This window comes from Photinus pyralis, unplaced genomic scaffold (assembly GCF_008802855.1).
Source record: "Photinus pyralis isolate 1611_PpyrPB1 unplaced genomic scaffold, Ppyr1.3 Ppyr1.4_LG1, whole genome shotgun sequence".
NCBI lineage: Eukaryota > Metazoa > Arthropoda > Insecta > Coleoptera > Lampyridae > Photinus > Photinus pyralis.
This window is the reverse complement of record NW_022170249.1, coordinates 39,931,639-39,950,688: the sequence shown is the minus strand read 5'-3', so window position 1 is coordinate 39,950,688 and position 19,050 is coordinate 39,931,639. Positions and strand designations below refer to the sequence as shown.

Genomic DNA, 19,050 nt, shown 5'->3' with positions numbered 1-19,050 from the left:
CTTTCCTGTCCCCTTCCTTTCCTCTCTACGACGATCCTGCCCCTTCCCAAATCCATGCCCGATTGCAATGAATCATGGTGGATTGACTTCGGTTAAGGACTTGCAATTTTTGTGAACGAAAAACCACCACCGCCCAAACCAACAATACGACACCTGTCAACTACTCTTAATTCGCGGTAATTTCCACTTTGGCGTATCTAGGCATGATCACAGCCTCAAAAGAAACGATTAAAAGCGAAAACAATAAGAACTAAACAAAATCTCGTAAAACGTACACGATATAAGAATACTAGAAAAAAATGAAAGAACTGTCAAATAAGCCATTACCACTTGATCCATATGAATGAAATTTTAATCAATTGTTACCTTTTAGTAGTTAAACGTTTCTGCCAAGTTTGGTCAAAAAATTCCAACTCCTTCTTGGTGTTGCAATTTCCATGTCACTGAGTATAATTAGATTCAATTTTTGCACGATAATGGTCCTGAATTTGCTCATTCCAAAAATAATTGACGAATGAAGTTGTGGGGGTCAAGGGTCGTCCGGTTACAGGACACTTGATTACGAAAACAATAAACCCCACGATTTAATTAAAGTCTTTGTATTGTTTAACTAAATAACTAATTACACAATACACACAGGATCAGCCTTATTGTTTTGACTTCCGTCAAGCCAGCACATGCGATTGACCACCAAATTGCCCGACGCCATTCCCCCAGTCACCGCACGCAGTCAGGATCGTAGATGTTTTTGTCGTTAGATGTCACTACAATTACTCCCCCCCCCCCCCCCCCCCCAGTGTCAACGTATACTTGCACAACTTTTCGCAGGGAATTTTACTTTGCGTCCACTGCGTGTTGTTTTACCAGCAGTTGCTGTATCGTCCGGCAAGGATGAGGCTGATTGTGGAGACTGTACTTGGGTGGTTATTGGTGCAGGATCTGTGGTGTCATTAAGGAAAAATACAGGTTTCAGTCTGTCTATTGAAATTTGATTATTTTTATCAGCTATTAAAATAGTAAAATATTTAGGGAAACGTTCTACTACCTTAAAGGGCCCATTGTATGGTGGTTGTAGAGGTGTTCTAATCTGATCCTGTCTAATGAAAACAAAATTTTTAGATCTGGGTGTATAAAAGTAGTATGAACACCATGCGAAACTGTTTGCGTTGGACGCAACTGCTGAATGTGTTCTTTCAATTTAATCATGAACTCATGAGCATTCACGTCACCGGGCGATGCTTCAAAAAATTCACCAGGTAATCGGATTGTACCTCCGTAAACCATTTCGGCTGGTGAACATTTGAGATCAGCTATCTGAGACCTAATAAAACAGATAGCTTTAACCCCCGGGTGTAAAATATTATAAAAATGATCAAAAATAAGTTTTCGTACTTCCGAGACTAAAATGACAACTTCACTCCATTATGACAAGGACTGAAGTGTCACTTTTTGTCCCGCCGGGATTAAATTTGGACGAAAATCCCGGAAGGATGAAATTACTAACAAGGCAATTTCAGTAGGTTGTTCCACATTTTGTATGCGGGGCACTACTTCTTAAACGCATCGTACTGCTCCTCATATAGTTTTTTGGATTTCGGTGGCATCAATTCTTTACCTAGTTTGGCTGCTTTTGATCAATATCAAATACACCTTTGTCACCCACCACCAAAGTTATGACACTAGCAATGACAGTTTCCAAATTATTTTTGTTACCATAGCATAGGGATTGTTGTACCAACGCAACGTTCCTATGGTAACTGGTTAATCAGCGATTTTTTGAAAGAACGCGTTCTCTAACTCCATACATATTAAGTGTTTCAGTTTCGGAAGTACGAAAAATATCGTATATACCTTGCGACTGAAGTAGTGGTCTTAATCCCTCAGGTAAATTATGGCCCTCCCTTCGGTCGGGCCATAAACTTTACCTTCGGGATTAAAAGTACTACTTCAGTCCCGCGGTATATAATATACTATTTTTGCACTCGCGAGGGTAAAAATCCGTTTCTATGATCACAAAACAGGGACAGAAATTGCATTTCAGTCCCTTGAGAAATAATGATAATGAAAACTCCCTGATATTTATATAGGTTATATTAACTCAAACTTAAAAAGGTACATTGTTTATATTTAAATTAAACGTTATATTTTCACATTTTGTAAAATTTACCGCTGGAATTTTATTAATCAATAGATTCGAATCAGAACTGGCTCCCGATGTTATATTGACATTTGAGGTAGTGCTACCTTGAATAATCTGATTTGCAATCTTCGTTTTGTTGGCCACAGAGTTCTCAATGTAGCTTTCCGCGACTGTGGTGGACTTCCACCCACCATGCCGTTTTATAGTGGTGATGTCAGCTCCAGCATCCGCCAATAGAGTGGTGGAGGAACGCCTCATGCAGTGCCCCGTATAGAGTTCTGGGTTTGGTAATTTTAAGTAATTGGCGATCATATTTGGCACCTTGCCAAGCGTGTTTTTCCCAACCGGCTGAGTACATTTTCCGTTCTTGTAGAAAACAAAAAATCGTCCATGGTTAGTTCCAGGTCGAAGGGACGTGTATTTGCGAATTATCTGAAGAAAATCCACTTTACCGCCTTCATTACTCGCTATAACGAACGTTCTGGATGTTTTGTTTTTTGTATGTGGCAGGGTAATTATGAAAGAAGACCCCACATCTTCAACGTTATCCAGTGTCATATTGACCAATTCGTCAGTGCGACATGCGCCAGATATTCCAAAAATCAACGCAACCTAAAGAGGAAATGGTTAGCAATGTTTAATACGTTAAGTAAACGCAATTTTACCTTTCGCATAAGATGGGTATCATCGTCAGCTTCAAGCAAGAATTTTTCCACCTCTTCTCTATTAAATATTTTCGATTTTTTCGGAGAATATCCATCAGAATTCCTTTTTAAAAATGATATCAATTTTGGAAATTTGTTGATGTCAACATTGTCGTAAATGAGCATACAAGACCTCACCATGGAATATTGTGCCCATACCGTTGAACATTTGTACTTTTTGGCTTTTTCGCTAAAGTAAACCAACATAACATTGTCGGTGACGGTCGCGACATCTTTTTCTATGCACCAGTCTTTAAAACCTTTATATGCTGCTTCATACAACTTTTTCGACTTATCAGGTAGTAAATTCACAACAGCAGCGTTAGCGGCGTTTGTAATTTCATAAGGTTCTTCAGAACAACCCGCAACTTCCATTTTAATTCACGCACTTTTTCAACAGCAAACATTGTTTGTTTATCTGTTGCCATGGTTTATCTGAATTCTCGACTAACATGATTAAATTTTAATTTATTGGTTGCCACGGTTATACTTAATTCTCCACTAACCTGATTAATATGTGGTTATAATCTTCAAAGAACCATCAATTCATTTAAAGAGTATAGGTAAACGTCGACGCGAATGCAAAAAAATAGTATATACACCTCTGGAGCGAAATGCCATTTTCCCTTGGTGCTTTGTAGCCCTCGGGCTCCGCTTCGCTTCGCCCTCTGGCTACAAATCGCACCGCGGGAAAAATAATGCATTTCTCTCCCTTGATGTATAATGTACTATTCTATACTGCTTGGGTATGTATGGTCGTGATTTCCCTGTAGATTGATCGCAAATAATTCTAAGGTTTAAACAGGGCACTGTGATCCACTCTAGTTCCATTGAAGATTCTTTACCGTTTAAGTACGACTGTAGCTCCATGTCGTCTTGCTGGCCTCGTGCTATCTCATCGTATGGGATCGAATTAGGAACTGTAATTGTATCAATACGTGAGAGTGCATCAGCTATTATGTTATCTTTACCAGATACATGACGAATGTCAATAGTAAATTGGGCTATATAATCGATATGACGCGCTTGGCGTGGAGAAGCTTTTTCAGGATTTTGATTAAGAGCATGGTTTAAGATCTGTAAACAAAATAAATGTACGCCCCTCTAAAAGCGGTCTAATAGTACATTATATATCAAGGTAGAGAAGTACAGTATTATTGCCTGAGCACCAAGATTACATCTCGAGGCGCTTGCGCCGAGGGGTGTAAGGTGCGAAGGCAATAATGGACTTCTCTACCGTGGTATATATACTATTTTTTTCACTACTAGCACTTGAAATCCTCTAAATTAACATATTATATTGATAAGAAAATGAACGGTTGGACAGAATTGTTTGTTTCTTAATTTTACATGTCAATCAAGTACGTAGAAGTACAAGTCAAACAGGCCGTATTTTGGTCTGTCATTTTGATATTTTCAAATAGTAATTTCGTTCGAATTTTTTCAAAATGTGATCATTTTAGGTATGTAATTTCTCTGGAAATGGCGGATGGTGGCAATTATTCATTTTAGAGGACTTGTCCAAACGTTTATTGAGCGAAATTTCGGGTTGTGTTTTCTAAAAGTGACAGCGTGACAGTTCTCATTATTGACTACTAGTTAATAATGTCCACATTATTAACACTTTGAACAAATGCCGAGAAAGCCTACTTTACAAGTGGAAAAAAGGTTAATAATCATGTCATCAGACGCTAGTAGTGAAAAAAATGCTTTACTGCGGAATAGGCTGCGAGCAATTCACGATCATAAGTGCTATATTTAGTTTGCGCAGGTGTAAACTTTTTCGAAAAGAAAGCTAATGGTTCATACTTGTTTTCGGAAATCTGATTCAAAGCAGCACCCATGGCATTGTCTGATGCATCCACCATGAGAGCCAATATTGCCTGAGGGGAAGTATGCACGAGATTGACTGCGTTTATTAAGTCTTGTTTTAGGTCACTAATGCCCGGTTTCTCCAACAAAATATAAGCTGTACCTTAGGCAAGGCGGTCTTAATTGTAAGGCGTCCTTAAAATTAAATTACGTTGCACCAAAATTTTAAGTTCGCATCTTAGCTAAGCATCAGAATTTGTCTGAAACGATCTGGCAACACAGAATTTTATCAAATGAATGCCAATTTTACTAATGAATCGCGTTACCGAAGGTAGGTACCTAATAATTGCAAACTGTCAAACTTGATAGTTACTCCACAGAATAAGGCCTTATTCTGTGAGTTACTCGTCATTGCCCCACCGAACCGTGCACCGAACTTGTTAGACATCGGCCAACATGCATTCTAATAAAAAAAGAGTGAATTACACTCAAGAAGAAAAAAAACTATTAATTCATTTGGTTGATTCAAATAAAAATATCATCGAAAATAAAGATACAAACGCCGTTTCAAACCATCAAAAAGATGACGTTTGGAAAATTATTGAGCAAAATTTTAATAAAAAGTGTTTCAACGTCTTTCGTGACGCCAATTCTTTACGGAAGCAGTGGAGCAATATGAAGCAGGACTCAAGAAAAAAGGCGGCACTAGAAAGGCAGGAGCTTTACAAAACTGGTGGAGGAGTTGCTCCTGCACTTTCTTCGAAAAATTGTGAAGCAAATGAACAATTGGTTTTGGATATAATAAATAAGAAGACAGTCCTTGGTCTAAGAAATGAATTTGATTCTGATGTAATGAAAGGTAAAATTTACACTCGAATTTCCATTAATTATATTTTTAGTGAGGCACACATAGATACAAGTATTTTTATATTTTGTAGAACCTATATTAGATCATCCATCAGAGGATATTCTTGGAATGCCGATTTTGATATCTTCCAAGCCCAATCAAGAAGAAATTAACATAGAAATACCGTGTACATCCAGTACACCTTCGATTACACCTTTAGAACAAACACATGATGAAACTGAACTGTGCAATCAAAACGTTCTGCTTACTTACGAAGAGCCCACGCCCACACTTTTACGAGGCACTCGTTGGTCTGCTCGAAGGAGACCTAAAATTAACGCAGACCTGGGACCTACAGAAAGAGCTAAAATTGAAGTACTACAAATTCAAAAAGAAATTCTTTTGCAAGAAAAGGAGCACAAGAAAATGTTACATGCCATGGAAGTTGAGCACAAGAAAAAAATTTACTTAATGGAAGAGGAAATTGGGAAGTGCTCTTGTTCCAAGTAAATGTTGCCATAAAATAAATCTAGTATTTTTTCGAAGAATGAATTCATTTAAATAAGTATAAGTACGTATTTTCAATTTTAATAAAAAATGTTTATTGTAGTAGGTATGTTAATATGTAATATAATTTATCTTTAAACTTGCAAAATACGAAAATTACAATCTAGAAAAATATATATCTACTAAATGTCTTCTATAATCATAGCCTAAATCATTTTCTTCGGCGGCTAAAGGAATATCTCCATCTCGAATTGCTTGCTGAAGCTCGTGTTCCATAATTAAATTTTCAATAGGTGGTTCTGGTTCTCCCCTCAAACGAGCCAAATTGTGCAAAACTGCTGTAGCCACAATAACACAAAGTACATTTTCTAGCTTCATTCTACATCCATACGCTATTATAGGAAATCTTCTTTTCCAAACACCAAATAGATTTTCTACCTTGACTCTACTTTGAACGTGACTTCTGTTGTAGTTTCTTTCACCATCGTTCTGAACATTCAGAAAAGGTGTAAATAGATATGAAAGATTCATATAACCGCTATCTCCTAAAAAGTAAGTAGCGATTGTAAATTAATATTGAAAAAAGTGCTATTTACCCAACAAGATACTATTTCCAAAGTCTCCATTATTGAATCTATGCATTAATCGTGAATTTCTAAAAATGGTGGTATCGTGCGTCGAACCTGGCCAACGTGCGACGATATCTTGGAATAACAGGTCAGCACTTGTAACGGCTTGCACATTTACAGAGAAATATCCCTTTCTGTTTCGATATATTTCAGCATCAGCTCCACCTTTAAATTAAATTCTTATTTGTAGAAATGAGCGAATGTAAAGTATAATACTAAAAATAATGTGAAAAAAATAGTGTAGTAAGTACCTTGTGATTGAATTTTTATATGACATCCATCTATTGCCCCAATGACTCTAGGGAAACCAGCAATGTCGTAAAATTTATTCTGAGCACTTGCAATTTCAACTTCATTTCGAGGCATGTATATAAATTCCCTTGCAATTGATGCTATGAGCCTTGAAACTTTTGAAACAATTTTACATACTGTTGACTTGTCTGCATGCACAAAGTCTCCAACAGCAACAAAATGCCCTGCACTGGCATAAGCTCTTAACGTTAGCAAAAGTTGATTCATGGGACTGATGGAATTATTCCTGAATTTCAAAAAACATTATTGTACACCTTGAATTCGCACTATACAATAGTCACAAAAAGCATTATATGTAGGTAAGTATACAAACGTGAAACAAACCTATGAATGATGTGTACTTACCTGTTATGGAAGTACTCTAGTCTATGTTCTATTTTCTCCAATAAATATAAAGCAGTCCCTTTTTCGAGTCGAAATCGTCGAAAAAATTCAACATTAGAATAAATATTAAATAAATTTCTCCTAATGTGAATTTGCCGTGGTATTCGAATATTTTCTACTATGTCTACCATATCAACCACATCGACATCATCGACATCGATCAATTCCATTTTGAAAAGTGACGTTTGAAAGACAAAATGCCACTCATTTTCAACTTCACTAACAATAATGCCGACTTAAGTCGCAGATTTTCACGACTTAAATGTAAGGCTGCCTTTGTGAATATAAGATGCAGATTTGCGTTGGTGCAACGTTTTAAGATAGACTTAAGATTTAAGGCGATCTTAAGATTCAAGTAGAGCTTAAGATACATTGGAGAAACTGGGCATAAATATATTTATGGCCGAAAGCGTGCAACCACACTTTAGCTGACTTTGACAAAGTATTGTTTAAAATTAATTTAATAGTTTGGAAATTTATCATATTTACATTACAGGCGGTTTCTAATGATTCTAAAAAATCAAGAGGATGGAGCGTCCCATCGTTGGCGAAGATAGGCAACAATTTAATTATCTTACTAGCGTTATCGCCTGTTATGGTTTCGTGTATGTTATCATTATATAAAAGCTAAAACGTATCGTAAGTGTGCGGTGTTCTACTCCCGTCCTTGCAAAGTTCGTAGATAAACGTTGGGCGCCACCCTGGGTGGTGCAGGACTGGTAAAAGTTCGCCGGCGAGGATAGGGAAAATAAAAACCACGATGATTGATTATAGTCTTCGTTGTGAAAACGCTAACGATAAACACAATAATTACATTAAATGTAATTATTGTGTTTATCGTTAGCACAAATTTTGTGTGTTTACGAATGACGACACTTACCTAACGACCTTACATAAAATTTTGTAACGCTAAGTTTGAGTGGCGCTGATTTACAAACCCCACGTTAAATAAAGGGGATGCCTCAGCTAGCGGCTCAATTAAATTAAACCACACGAAACTATAATACTCAGGGTAGGGCGTGGGACTAACGATTTGACTTACCACCTCAAACAATAAATGGGCGCCACCTTGTTCACTACTAGAGAAGGTCTTCGGTTCAACCTGAACAAGGAAGGTTGATACCACTGCAGGGCAATAAATACCCTGTAGGAACGAGCAATAATCCAAAACACTGGAGGTAACTTCAACGGTGATAGTATAATTTGTAACCAACAGTATTGCAATCACACATGCAAATAATCACAGAAACAATTTAAGGTACCCCAAAACACACAGTATAACAAGTAACAATAAATATGTATAAAATCGACTACTAAAGTAGATATATATAACAACTAATGACTAACCCACAGGTAATATCACATGCAAAAATTAGTGAGCGGCAACCGATGCGAAGCCCGGGGGTTAATTAACCCACCCTTCCCAAATAGTAGTCTATCCGCAAACAAAATGGTCTTCCCACCCTTGCTTTTCCCTTTTTATAGTTAGGTCGGCAGTGGCCAAGCAGCCTGGATTAAACGGTGTTGCATAAATGGATAGTTCTAGGCATTAATTATAAGCTAAACACTTTAATGACGTGGTACGGGGTTGCTTAGTTAACAAGGCGGTATGAGTACTCATGCGCTTACAAATTCAACGGGATCCACAGCAGCATAACCCGTAAATGTACCAATTATTCCTATCCCCTTACTTTGTACCTCCGATCGGTAAAGTGCCCCAGAAGCGAGCGTAACCCTTCGCTTAAGATTAACATTAGGAGTGCCTATGCAATGGCAAATAGTACTAATATCGAAAGGCTAAGTTTATTTCACCGTTCTCCGGAAACGTGGCGGCTACGTGGTGTTCCTGCTCCCCTTAAGATTCCTCGTGTCGGTTGTCCACCCCCGTGGTTACAAATCTCAGGATATCCGGGAGCCCTCAGCTCGGGTAATAACCGCTACAATCGGCCTCTAGGTGGACAATCGGATGACAATAAGGTCCAGCAGTGGGAAACCAACCATGCGTGACCACAAGTTTGACATGAGATAATTACGTGCGATACAAAAAAAACAGGAAAAAGTAAAACCCTAAAACAATGTCGGAATTAATACTGGTTTTTGGCCAAGATTTAAGCATACCTCTTAATTAAAAAGAGGGCTTTTTAAAACTCGTTAATTAACGAGATGCCTCGAGGTTATCGGCAATCAAAGCTCTGGCTTAGGTGATGCGAAGAACAGGTGCGTTATCTAAAAGAACAGCGTGGCTGTAACAATAGAAATGATACGCAGATGTTACTTACGTCAAGCAAATGTATTCAGATCCCGTAACGGTAGATGGATAAAATGGCCTAACAAACCAATCTCCAAAACATCGATTATTCATGGACTCGAAAATCCGCAATTCGGCGATATGTAACTATATTATGCCCATGAGAATTTTCAAGACGCCATCACACCTGTTCGTTTTTAAAGCAAGCACCAATGAATGAAATATTCACCGCTTAATACGTGTCGGTGGAGTAACGCACATGCGCAAAAACATAGAAAATATTCCCAATTTGCAATATGCCAGTGGCGTAACCTAATATCGGCCTGTAAGAATCTGTAGCATAGAGAAAATGAACGGTGAGAAGAATTAAAACCGTTACACCCCCCCTCTCCTTCGATAGGAGGAAAACTTGGTTAAGTTTACCGACGATTAAAGCTAAATCATAAACCCTGAATATCACCTCGTCGATTGCACTGCGTCGTCTCGGGTTACTCATTCAACCAACCACTACATCCAACAATCGCTAGACAACAGCCAAAACTCTACACTCCTTCCTAGAGTTCTTCGACATTCGGCCGGTATCAGGATTATGGAAAATAAAATGGACAGGAAGTTAAGGGAGGGACAATGAGAAGATGGGTGGGACAGGCTGTTGTCCTCAGACATGCTCCATTCATACTCTCATTCATTCACCCAAGAGGTCGCAGCTCAATCCACCAGAGTGAATTCATTCCCAACCCCGTTAAAACCTCCCCTCCCCAAAAAAAAAGTAAATCCCCTTTTAAACCCCAACCCAGAAGAGTGCATAGGGATAGACGCACAGGAAACCCCCCCAACAACACAAACAAAAAGAAGAAAGCTGCAACCTACTCGTCACCATGAACTAGCACAGATGAAATGACGAGAGGCGCGATGAAAAATAGAAATGGCAATTACCACATTCGCAGAGAAAAACAATTTATTCACTCTGATTCCAGGGAGCCTGTGGTCACCGAAGCTTGCACAGGTCATCCCCTTCCTCGTGTTCTCATACATTCATCAGTTCACACCAAAATTCGCACACTAAAAATGAATGATAAATGAATGATAATTTGGAAGGGCTCAGGTGTTCGAGCAGGAAATTAGGTCTAGAAAGAAAGAGCGACCTAATCCCTAATATTTACCTCCAGCAAAGGCCCCAACCAACCATCCCATAAATACCTAGTTCTAAAGAACATAGGTAAACGAAAATAAGTCACAAATCAGGTATAATCAAGTCCGAGAAAAAAGGTTGTGTCGTCTCCGGAAGATCTATCCCCCCAAATGGCTAACTACTAACCATGGTCATCGAATGTTAGGAATGGTTTTAAGTCTTGGACATGCCAAGTTCCTGCAATTTTCCCATCTGTATCTTCTAACTCATAACAGAGATACCCTACCTTTCGTCTGATTTTAAAGGGTCCTAAATAACGGGGTGCTAATTTCGCTGAGTAGTCACGGGTAGCATCAGAAATTGTTTTGTTCTTACGCCACACTTGCTGTCCGAGATCATATGAGATATGGCGTCGTCGTAAGTCATAGATATGTTTGTTTTTCTGGTGATTAGCCTTGAGGCGCTGAGCAATTTTAGCGTATAAGTGTGCGTGGTCAGTAATTCGTTTCTCCACGTCGGTCGGAATGTCGAGGTCTTGTACATTAATGTCGGTATCAAAAGTATCCCCTCTAACACGATATTCTTTTCCGAAATTGACCTGATACGGGGAAAGTCCGATAGTTTCATGTTTGGATGTTCGAAGGGCGCAAGCAATAGCTGCTAAATGGGTGTCCCAATGACGGTGATTGTCTTTAAGATAAATAGATATTAACTGTTTTACAACGCGGTTAACACGTTCAGCCGGGTCGGCTTGAGGGTGATATAAAGGAGTGAACCTTACTTTTACCCGGTAACGATGACACAAATCAGTAAATAGACGACTTCTCATCTGCACTCCATTGTCGCAAATGAGGTACTGAGGTGCTCCGAAAAGTAGAAAAACAGATTCTTCCAAATATTTGACCAATATTTGCGCCGTAGCAGTCCGCGCAGGAAAAAGGAGTACGAACTTACTCAAGTAGTCACTAACAACAAGGAGATGAGTGTGCCCATGAGTGGACCTAGGAAAGGGACCGACAAAGTCCAAGCTTATCATCTGCCAGGGCTCATAAACAGTTGGGTGCGAACCTAATAAACCAGGTGGTCTAGTTTGTTCGGGTTTGTGTTGGGCACATATGGTGCACCGGGAAATGAAGTTTTTAACATCTGCTAGGAGTTTGGGCCAATAATAACGTTCGCGTATTCTCCAAAAGGTTTTGTATACTCCCAGGTGACCGGAAGTAACATTATGGTGACACTCGGTAAGAACAGACTTGCGAAAATCTTTAGGTACGACAATCTTCCACTTCTCATGTTCTCGAGAAGCAAGAGCGGAGTTAACGTATTTGTACAGCAATTGATTTCTTGTATGCCACCCCGGAAATTTATGCGGAGTTTGCTCCAAGCGTAGAAACATGTCTTTATACCATAAATCGGTGGAATTCCGAAATTCGGTGGGCATAACAACCTCGTCTTCACTGTGTATGGCTTCGATAGTGACAGGCACAGATCGTGACAGAAAATCAGGGACCACATTCTCTTTCCCCTTACGGTGAATGAGGGTGAAAGTGTAAGGTTGCAACCGCAGAGCCCAACGCGCTAAGCGTCCTTGCGGGTCTTTCAACGAGTGTAACCACAATAGTGAGTGGTGGTCAGTAACGACGGTGAAGGGAACACCCTCTAAGTAATGTCGGAGTTGTTCAACACTCCAGATGACCGCGAGGCATTCTCTCTCGGTTGTACTGTAATTGCGCTCTGCGCGAGATAAAGATCGGGATAAATAACAAATTACCCGCTCACCATCAGGAAAAGATTGGGTCAAAACAGCGCCCAGTCCGTAGGCAGAAGCGTCCGTTTGTAAAGTAAATGGTCGTGAAAAATCAGGACAGTTCAACACAGGTGCCGTAGCAAGAAGTTCTTTTAAACGGAGAAATGCATTTTCGCATGCTGGAGTCCATTCAAAGGGTATGGTCTTTTTAAGCAGTCTAGTCAAGGGTGCTACTATGGTGGAGAATTCTGGGATAAACCTTCGGTACCATCCACAGGTTCCAAGAAAACGTCTCACCTCAGAAACATTGGTGGGAGATGTAATATTGAGAATTGCCTGAACCTTGGTCGGATCCGGATGTAATCCAAATTGATCGACCACATAACCCAAGTACTTGAGTTCTGCACGACAGAAATGACATTTGTCTCGATTCACGAGCAGTCCTGCAGCAAGTAAGCGATCGAGAACTTCAGTGAGAGTACGGAGGTGGGATTCGAAATCTTTAGTGACTACTACCACATCATCTAGGTATACCAACACATGAGGCTGAAGTTCGGGACCCAGAACATTGTCAATAATTCGTTGCCAAGTCGCTGGCGCGTTCGTCAGCCCAAAGGGCATGCGACAAAATTGATAAAGACCTCGCCCAGGTACCGTAAATGCAGTATAAGGACGAGATGAAGGGGCCATCCCCACTTGCCAGTAAGCGGATTTAATGTCTAGAGAACTTAGGTATCTAGCGTCGCGCAACTGTTCCAGAATCGTGGAAATATATGGTAAAGGATAAGCGTCTTTTAATGTGAGAGAATTCAATTTCCTATAATCGACGCAGAATCGATAAGATCCATCTTTTTTGGGTATCAAGCATACCGGTGAGGCCCATCCACTTTTTGATGGTTCGATAATCCCCTGTTCGAGCATTTGGTCAATCTCCCGATTAAGGAGTTTTTGCTTGGCTGGACTCACAGGATAATACCGTTGCTTAATGGGAGTTACGTCAGATGAAAGCGTAATTTCATGATTTCCTACTGTGGTTAAGCCGAGTGAATTTCCCATAGCCTGGAACTTATCGTTCAGTAACCTATTCAAAGCGTGTCGTTGGTCTGGTGTCAAAAGCGGTCCTTCGACAATGCCGGATAAATGAACTACCGGTGCTTCGGAAGAAAAATGCCAACAATTGTCGGTAATATTAGGAATAATCCCCATACGATTCCAAAAATCTATGCCCAGAATTAAATCTTGACATAAGGCAGGCATAACTAATAAGTTTAAAATAATGGTCCTGGATTTTAGAGTGACAGGAGCTATGACATAACCGATAGCTTGTGAAGCAGTCCCATCAGCTACAGTACACGTGGAAATTTGGTTAACAAAACGTAGATTTAATCGTTGTAAGTCAGCAAACATATTTGGACCGATGATCGAGCGTGACGCACCCGAATCCAAAAGTCCCAGAAAAGTAGTTCCAGAAATTTGAACGTCGACGTAAGGTCGGTTGTCTTTCTCAAGATGTTGAATAAGAAAATCAAGCTTGATGGACATATCGGAACGAGTGGGTGTCGCCTTGGATAGAGAAGACTCACGGCGACTCATTGAAGTCTTCTCACGCCGTTTCCCGCACACACGCCGCAATTTCGAGTGGTGGTGCCTTTAGATCCACAGCGATAACAAAATAATTGTCTAGGTTCAGGACACTCGGAGCTAATGTGACCTAATCGTTCACAATTCCAGCAAGGTGCGGTGTTATTTGCTTGGGAACCTACAGCGTGAACTGGTGTTCGCTCAGGCGGTCGTCGTGAAGAAGAAGTATATGCAAACCCTGGTTCTAATAGTGGTAGTTGCGAATGATTCCGCAGGGCTTCATGTCTAGCAAGATCCTGCTTAATGTTATCGAAGCGATGGCATTCGGTTAAAAGATCATCAAGGGTATTGGGTACATGTGGTCCCAATTTAGACAAATAAAAAGGAAGCAAGTTCCGTCGAATGATTCGTACTTGATCCTGTTCAGAAGGTGGTTGTCTAAGTCTAGTAAAAAGTCCTTGCATGATGGCAAAATACACATCAACTTTTTCGTAGGGTCCTTGCAGTCTGACTTTAATTTCGTCCAACAAGTCGTCTTGGTAATGTGGTGGCAAAAACGCAGCTTGTAATAGAGTTACCAACTCCTCCCAACTATTCGCTTTGGATGAATTAACATTGTACCAGAGACTAGCTGCACCTTCAAAAAGGTCATACGCGGTCTCAAATAAAGTGACATGATCAACCCCTCTGGCCCTAGCCATGCGTTCGACTTTATCAAGAAAAGTGTTAAGTGTATCTCCCTTCCCATCTCCTGAAAATTTTGGTAGCGCACTAGGCGTCACTACTATTGGACTAGAAGTGGATAAAGGTGCATGAGGTGCTAGCGTTTCATTGAACTTAAAAGCTTTAAGGTCCAATAACATTTTGATTTGTCTAAACGAAAGCTGTAGAGGTTTAAGTTTCTCAGCCTCTTCTGTGGTAAGTGTCAAGCGAAGTTTGGTCCTATTTAGTCGTTGGTCAGCATGCATAAGCAATGCCATGATGGACAAGTAAGTTCCCCCTCCCACAGCGTCCTCAAAAGAATCTACTTTAGATTGGATATTATAAAGCAATTCAGTAAGTGCAACCAAATCTTCAGAAAAGGTAAACGGGTATTTTGGCATTTCGAAATCCACGGATTTCTCAACTTCAATTAGTTTACGAAGCATCTTGCGATTCTCCTCAACGGTACGACTTATTTCTCCCCCCCGAACCTTAATTTCATATTCAAGTTCCTTGTCTCGCAATCGATTAATATCGAGAGCAGCCATTTTGTAATAAGTTGAATGGTTGTGACAAAAAAAAATTTTTTTTTTTATTTGTTTTGGAAAATTTAAACCCCGTAAAATATAGAAAATCATTTACAAAATACTTCCTTACGAAAATGGAATAATAAAATTCTTCACCCTTAATAATTACCATGCAATATTCCCCACACAAAAAATTGTTACCCAAAATATTGTAAAGTTAATAAATACCTGTAGAAAAAAATTATAAATACCCCTACAGTCCCTAAACCTCCAGTGAGAATTAATAAAGAAGAAATTTAGTAAGTCAAATCTCGGCCTAGACGTTGGATCGCCAATTTATGTAACGCTAAGTTTGAGTGGCGCTGATTTACAAACCCCACGTTAAATAAAGGGGATGCCTCAGCTAGCGGCTCAATTAAATTAAACCACACGAAACTATAATACTCAGGGTAGGGCGTTGGACTAACGATTTGACTTACCACCTCAAACAATAAATGGGCGCCACCTTGTTCACTACTAGAGAAGGTCTTCGGTTCAACCTGAACAAGGAAGGTTGATACCACTGCAGGGCAATAAATACCCTGTAGGAACGAGCAATAATCCAAAACACTGGAGGTAACTTCAACGGTGATAGTATAATTTGTAACCAACAGTATTGCAATTACACATGCAAATAATCACAGAATCAATTTAAGGTACCTCAACACACAGTATAACAAGTAACAATAAATATGTATAAAATCGACTACTAAAGTAGATATATATATATATAACAACTAATGACTAACCCACAGGTAATATCACATGCAAAAATTAGTGAGCGGCAACCGATGCGAAGCCCGTGGGTTAATTAACCCACCCTTCCCAAATAGTAGTCTATCCGCAAACAAAATGGTCTTCCCACCCTTGCTTTTCCCTTTTTATAGTTAGGTCGGCAGTGGCCAAGCAGCCTGGATTAAACGGTGTTGCATAAATGGATAGTTCTAGGCATTAATTATAAGCTAAACACTTTAATGACGTGGTACGGGGTTGCTTAGTTAACAAGGCGGTATGAGTACTCATGCGCTTACAAATTCAACGGGATCCACAGCAGTATGACCCGTAAATGTACCAATTATTCCTATCCCCTTACTTTGTACCTCCGATCGGTAAAGTGCCCCAGATGCGAGCGTAACCCTTCGCTTAAGATTAACAATAGGAGTGCCTATGCAATGGCAAATAGTACTAATATCGAAAGGCTAAGTTTATTTCACCGTTCTCCGGAAACGTGGCGGCTACGTGGTGTTCCTGCTCCCCTTAAGATTCTTCGTGTCGGTTGTCCACCCCCGTGGTTACAAATCTCAGGATATCCGGGAGCCCTCAGCTCGGGTAATAACCGCTACAATCGGCCTCTAGGTGGACAATCGGATGACAATAAGGTCCAGCAGTGGGAAACCAACCATGCGTGACCACAAGTTTGACATGAGATAATTACGTGCGATACAAAAAAAACAGGAAAAGTAAAACCCTAAAACAATGTCGGAATTAATACTGGTTTTTGGCCAAGATTTAAGCATACCTCTTAATTAAAAAGAGGGCTTTTTAAAACTCGTTAATTAACGAGATGCCTCGAGGTTATCGGCAATCAAAGCTCTGGCTTAGGTGATGCGAAGAACAGGTGCGTTATCTAAAAGAACAGCGTGGCTGTGACAATAGAAATGATACGCAGATGTTACTTACGTCAAGCAAATGTATTCAGATCCCGTAACGGTAAATGGATAAAATGGTCTAACAAACCAATCTCCAAAACATCGATTATTCATGGACTCGAAAATCCGCAATTCGGCGATATGTAACTATATTATGCCCATGAAAATTTTCCAAGACGCCATCACACCTGTTCGTTTTTAAAGCAAGCACCAATGAATGAAATATTCACCGCTTAATACGTGTCGGTGGAGTAACGCACATGCGCAAAAACATAGAAAATATTCCCAATTTGCAATATGCCAGTGGCGTAACCTAATATCGGCCTGTAAGAATCCGTAGCATAGAGAAAATGAACGGTGAGAAGAATTAAAACCGTTACAATTTATGCCCGTATTCACAATCCTTCAATAAATCTGTCAATAGCTATTTGGTTCCATAACTTTATTCGGTATTCCCCAACTGAAAACCGAAGACCAATAACTATTGGTCGATTTATAGAGACAAATAGTTACTTTTATGTTACTGGTGGCAACACTGAGCAATAACTGTCAATCCATGCTGTCAATTCGGTCATTCCCCGAACATTTTAATTTTGATATAAACTGTGAAGTGGAAAAAAATTGTGCGATGGAGAAAGCAAGATGGAAAAAATAAATTGTGAGATGGAAAATAAAGAGAAAAAGACAACGAGCAAAAAATTATACTGAGCTTGAAAGAGAAACATTATTATCGCACATCAAACCTTTCAAATCAATAATTGATAACAAGAAAACCGACGGAACGACTGTGGAGGGAAAAAAAGAGCATGGGCTGCAGTAGCGGAGAAATATAATGCCACTTCAACTAGTGGTATACGAACAATTACCCAGCTGCAAGCTACTTATGACGAAATGAAACGGAAAGCAAGAAAAAATCAATCCCACGACAAAGTTGCGTAGAACCTTAAAGCGATGAGAAGTTGGTTCATGGGTGTTACTGGGTTATTTCGCGGGGAAATTACAATTAACAAAATATCTACAATGGTTACAATATGGGCGCCACGCCGTTTGGGAGTGAAACGATGGAGCAACGGCGAATCTCCGAGGTGACCAATAAATATACAACTAGCCAGAAGACACTTCAGTAGGTAAGTACACAGATATATTTTTAATATAAACACTTAATTTGTGATAACAATTAATACAATAAATAATCACACAACTAACAAACTATCACGCAGCGCAATCATTCTCCATACACTCGCAACGCTCACCCTTACACGCTAGGTACTGATGGAAGACAAGATGGTGCTGTTCCTGGTAAGTAAGGCGGAACTCCCAGGTGGTTTTGGAGCCCTTAGGTGCCGTGCCGCAGAAGGTCTGGACGAGACGTCGTTGTCCGTAGCGATGGTAAGCCATCATCTGATGAAGATAAATCTAAAATATCTGGTATTAAGGCCATTCCTGTAACAAATTTTTGTTGAAGAAAAACATCTATACTTAACTGAAAATAATTTTTATAGCAGAAATTACACTAGTAAGACACAATTCTAATAACATTCAGCATAACCTCAAAACCTCTTAATGGAAGACATTTCGGCCAATAACTTATGGATTCGTTTATGGAACCAATATCACTATTGAAGTTTGGCGCATACCGATTTTTTTTATTGAACCAATAACTTCACTTTATGGAACCAATAGAACTTATTGAACGTTGGTGAATACGGGCATTAGACCTCAAAATAATTAGGCGAAACTACTGTAACAAATGGTTCGTGCAGCGAGATCAACAGTTAAGTTTACAATGGTCCCATAATCAAAAGACGAGCCAAGGTAAAAACGTACAATAGGTAATAATGTTAAAAAGAATTCTTTAAATTTGAATTATTTTGGCGCGATCCGCTATACTACCAACGTTTGTTTAGATTCTACAACAAGCGATTTAATGGACGGTGTAGGTATTATCTTTTTCAACGGAAATCGTTTTATTCACAAAGACGATGATTTTTATAAGCAAACGTCAAGTGACATTTCCATGGCAATCGTGAAATTACGAACACCCAGCCAACTTAATTAGACATGTATTCGAGTATAACGTCAATCTGATT

General features: G+C 39.6%; 3 protein-coding genes across 4 annotated transcripts in view; all 3 read right to left on the bottom strand.

Moving 5' to 3' along the window:
* Nucleotides 1–19,050, bottom strand: part of LOC116170367 — a 631,383-nt gene that overhangs the window by 274,509 nt on the left and 337,824 nt on the right. The gene's annotated exons all lie outside the window — the stretch shown is intronic.
* On the bottom strand, nucleotides 2,001–18,872 carry LOC116170421. The gene is made up of 5 exons (XM_031486808.1): nucleotides 18,214–18,872; nucleotides 3,816–3,921; nucleotides 3,690–3,764; nucleotides 2,806–3,634; nucleotides 2,001–2,752 (listed from the first exon to the last, which is right to left on the bottom strand). Exons 4-5 carry the CDS (start codon nucleotides 3,217–3,219, stop codon nucleotides 2,105–2,107), a joined length of 1,062 nt encoding a protein of 353 aa, XP_031342668.1. The 5' UTR covers nucleotides 3,220–3,634; nucleotides 3,690–3,764; nucleotides 3,816–3,921; nucleotides 18,214–18,872; the 3' UTR covers nucleotides 2,001–2,104.
* LOC116170410 (putative nuclease HARBI1) lies at nucleotides 5,661–7,749 on the bottom strand. 2 transcript variants are annotated; one of them, XM_031486795.1, is made up of 4 exons: nucleotides 7,069–7,749; nucleotides 6,891–7,018; nucleotides 6,607–6,804; nucleotides 5,661–6,555 (listed from the first exon to the last, which is right to left on the bottom strand). In XM_031486795.1, the coding sequence occupies exons 1-4, from the start codon at nucleotides 7,125–7,127 to the stop codon at nucleotides 6,167–6,169; spliced, it is 774 nt and encodes a 257-aa protein (XP_031342655.1). In that variant the 5' UTR covers nucleotides 7,128–7,749; the 3' UTR covers nucleotides 5,661–6,166. The 2 variants fall into 2 exon arrangements, with proteins under 2 accessions (XP_031342655.1, XP_031342646.1); XM_031486786.1 differs by having other exon boundaries at nucleotides 6,891–7,177; nucleotides 7,297–7,749.

Coding starts and splice junctions, on each gene's coding strand:
- LOC116170410 (XM_031486786.1), bottom strand. CDS start 7,505: ATGGAATTGATCGATGTCGATGATGTCGATGTGGTTGATATGGTAGAC. Junction 7,178..7,296: donor CTAGAGTACTTCCATAACAG/GTAAGTACACAT, acceptor TTTGAAATTCAG/GAATAATTCCATCAGTCCCA. Junction 6,556..6,606: donor TGGAAATAGTATCTTGTTGG/GTAAATAGCACT, acceptor CTTACTTTTTAG/GAGATAGCGGTTATATGAAT.
- LOC116170421 (XM_031486808.1), bottom strand. CDS start 3,219: ATGGAAGTTGCGGGTTGTTCTGAAGAACCTTATGAAATTACAAACGCC. Junction 2,753..2,805: donor ATACCCATCTTATGCGAAAG/GTAAAATTGCGT, acceptor TTTCCTCTTTAG/GTTGCGTTGATTTTTGGAAT.